Source organism: Priapulus caudatus, unplaced genomic scaffold (assembly GCF_000485595.1).
Source record: "Priapulus caudatus unplaced genomic scaffold, Priapulus_caudatus-5.0.1 Scaffold25, whole genome shotgun sequence".
NCBI lineage: Eukaryota > Metazoa > Priapulida > Priapulimorpha > Priapulimorphida > Priapulidae > Priapulus > Priapulus caudatus.
Genome location: NW_014577086.1, coordinates 436371 through 437830, shown reverse-complemented (window position 1 = coordinate 437830; position 1460 = coordinate 436371). Strand labels below are relative to the sequence as shown.

The 1460-nt window shown below is 44.1% G+C and overlaps 1 protein-coding gene across 1 annotated transcript in view; it reads right to left on the bottom strand.

Moving 5' to 3' along the window:
• Window positions 1-276: 276 nt before the first annotated feature.
• The window catches only part of LOC106813966, a 5977-nt gene continuing 4793 nt past the window's right edge, over window positions 277-1460 (bottom strand). The window contains exon 3 of the mRNA XM_014818227.1: window positions 277-711. Coding sequence (XP_014673713.1) covers window positions 292-711 — 420 coding nt within the window. The 3' untranslated portion in view covers window positions 277-291. The remainder of the gene's footprint in view (window positions 712-1460) is intronic.

Sequence of the window (1460 nt, the reverse complement as noted above, 5' to 3'; positions counted from 1 at the left end):
CAACTACATACAACCACATACATGACAACTACGGCTACACACAACTACATACATGACAACTACGGCTACATACAACTACATACAACCACATACATGACAACTACGGCTACACACAACTACATACATGACAACTACGGCTACATACAACTACATACAACCACATACATGACAACTACGGCTACACACAACTACATACATGACAACTACGGCTACATACAACTACATACAACCACATACATGACAACTACGGCTACACACAACTACATACATGACAACTACGGCTACATACAACTACATACAACCACATACATGACAACTACGGCTACATACAACTCCATACATGACAACTACGTACTGGATTAGCTGTGCTTTAGCTCGCTCCACCTGTGCCACCAATTCGGCGCGCCTTCTCTTCAGCTGCAGGACGACGTCGTCGATCTGGTCGGGACTCTGCGAGAGCGCGCGTGCGATGTAGAGACTCTGCTCCTCGGCGCTCGGTGCGAGCCGCTCTCCGCGATCGCCAACACACCACGTCCTCTCCAGGCAATCGACGCGCACACGCTGTGCGAGACGGCACACGTCCTGCGTGAGTCGCGCAACGTTCGCTGTCTGCCGGTGCTCCCGCTCTTCCTGCTGATGTCTCGCGTCTGCCTCTTCCGTCCAGTTGTCCACCGACGACTGTGACTCTGCCAGCGCTGCGTTGGTGTTTACCTATTAAAGCGTATTCAATGTAAGTATTTAATTTTTTTTTTTTATCAAGTGGATTTCGTATGGGTGCGGTAGGACGGTAACACTGCGCTATTGTACGTGTATAACTAATCACGTAATCTCATCAGCAGACACACCATGTTATTCGTAAACTTAACATTTCAAGAGGTAAAATCGAATGCCATTTTATCTAAATTATGTTAAAGAGATACATTACTCTAGGTTTTTTGAATATTTTCAGTTGAAATAGGTTGAAATTATGCTACATAAAGTTTTATCGTTCAATATTCATTAGAATTTTTTTTTCACGTTTTAAAACTGACGGCTTATACCGTTGGTTACAACGACGGTGGCGCAACTGGAACTTGTGGAAGGGCATCCACTGAAAAAGTATGCAAACTCCTGCATATGTCAAATCAGGAAGTCCGACAGTAAATCAGGGAATATTTGACTCCGGACCGGACTCGCGTTAATTTTGCACCCTGCATCAGTCTCCTATTTCATCATGAATTAATCCTTGTTAATCATAAATTATTCACAAGAGAAATTTGTACACCAAATGAAGGTATTTGCAAGTAGTTGAAAAACAATGAACGAGACAAATCAACAAATTATACACATAATAAAGTTAGTATAGTAGTCATTATATAGTAGGCCTGAGTTATAACACGAGGCCGAGAGAGTCTATGTCCTCCAGGGTACTGCCGGAACGTACCCTGGGTACGGTCCGGTATACCGGAACGTACCCTGGG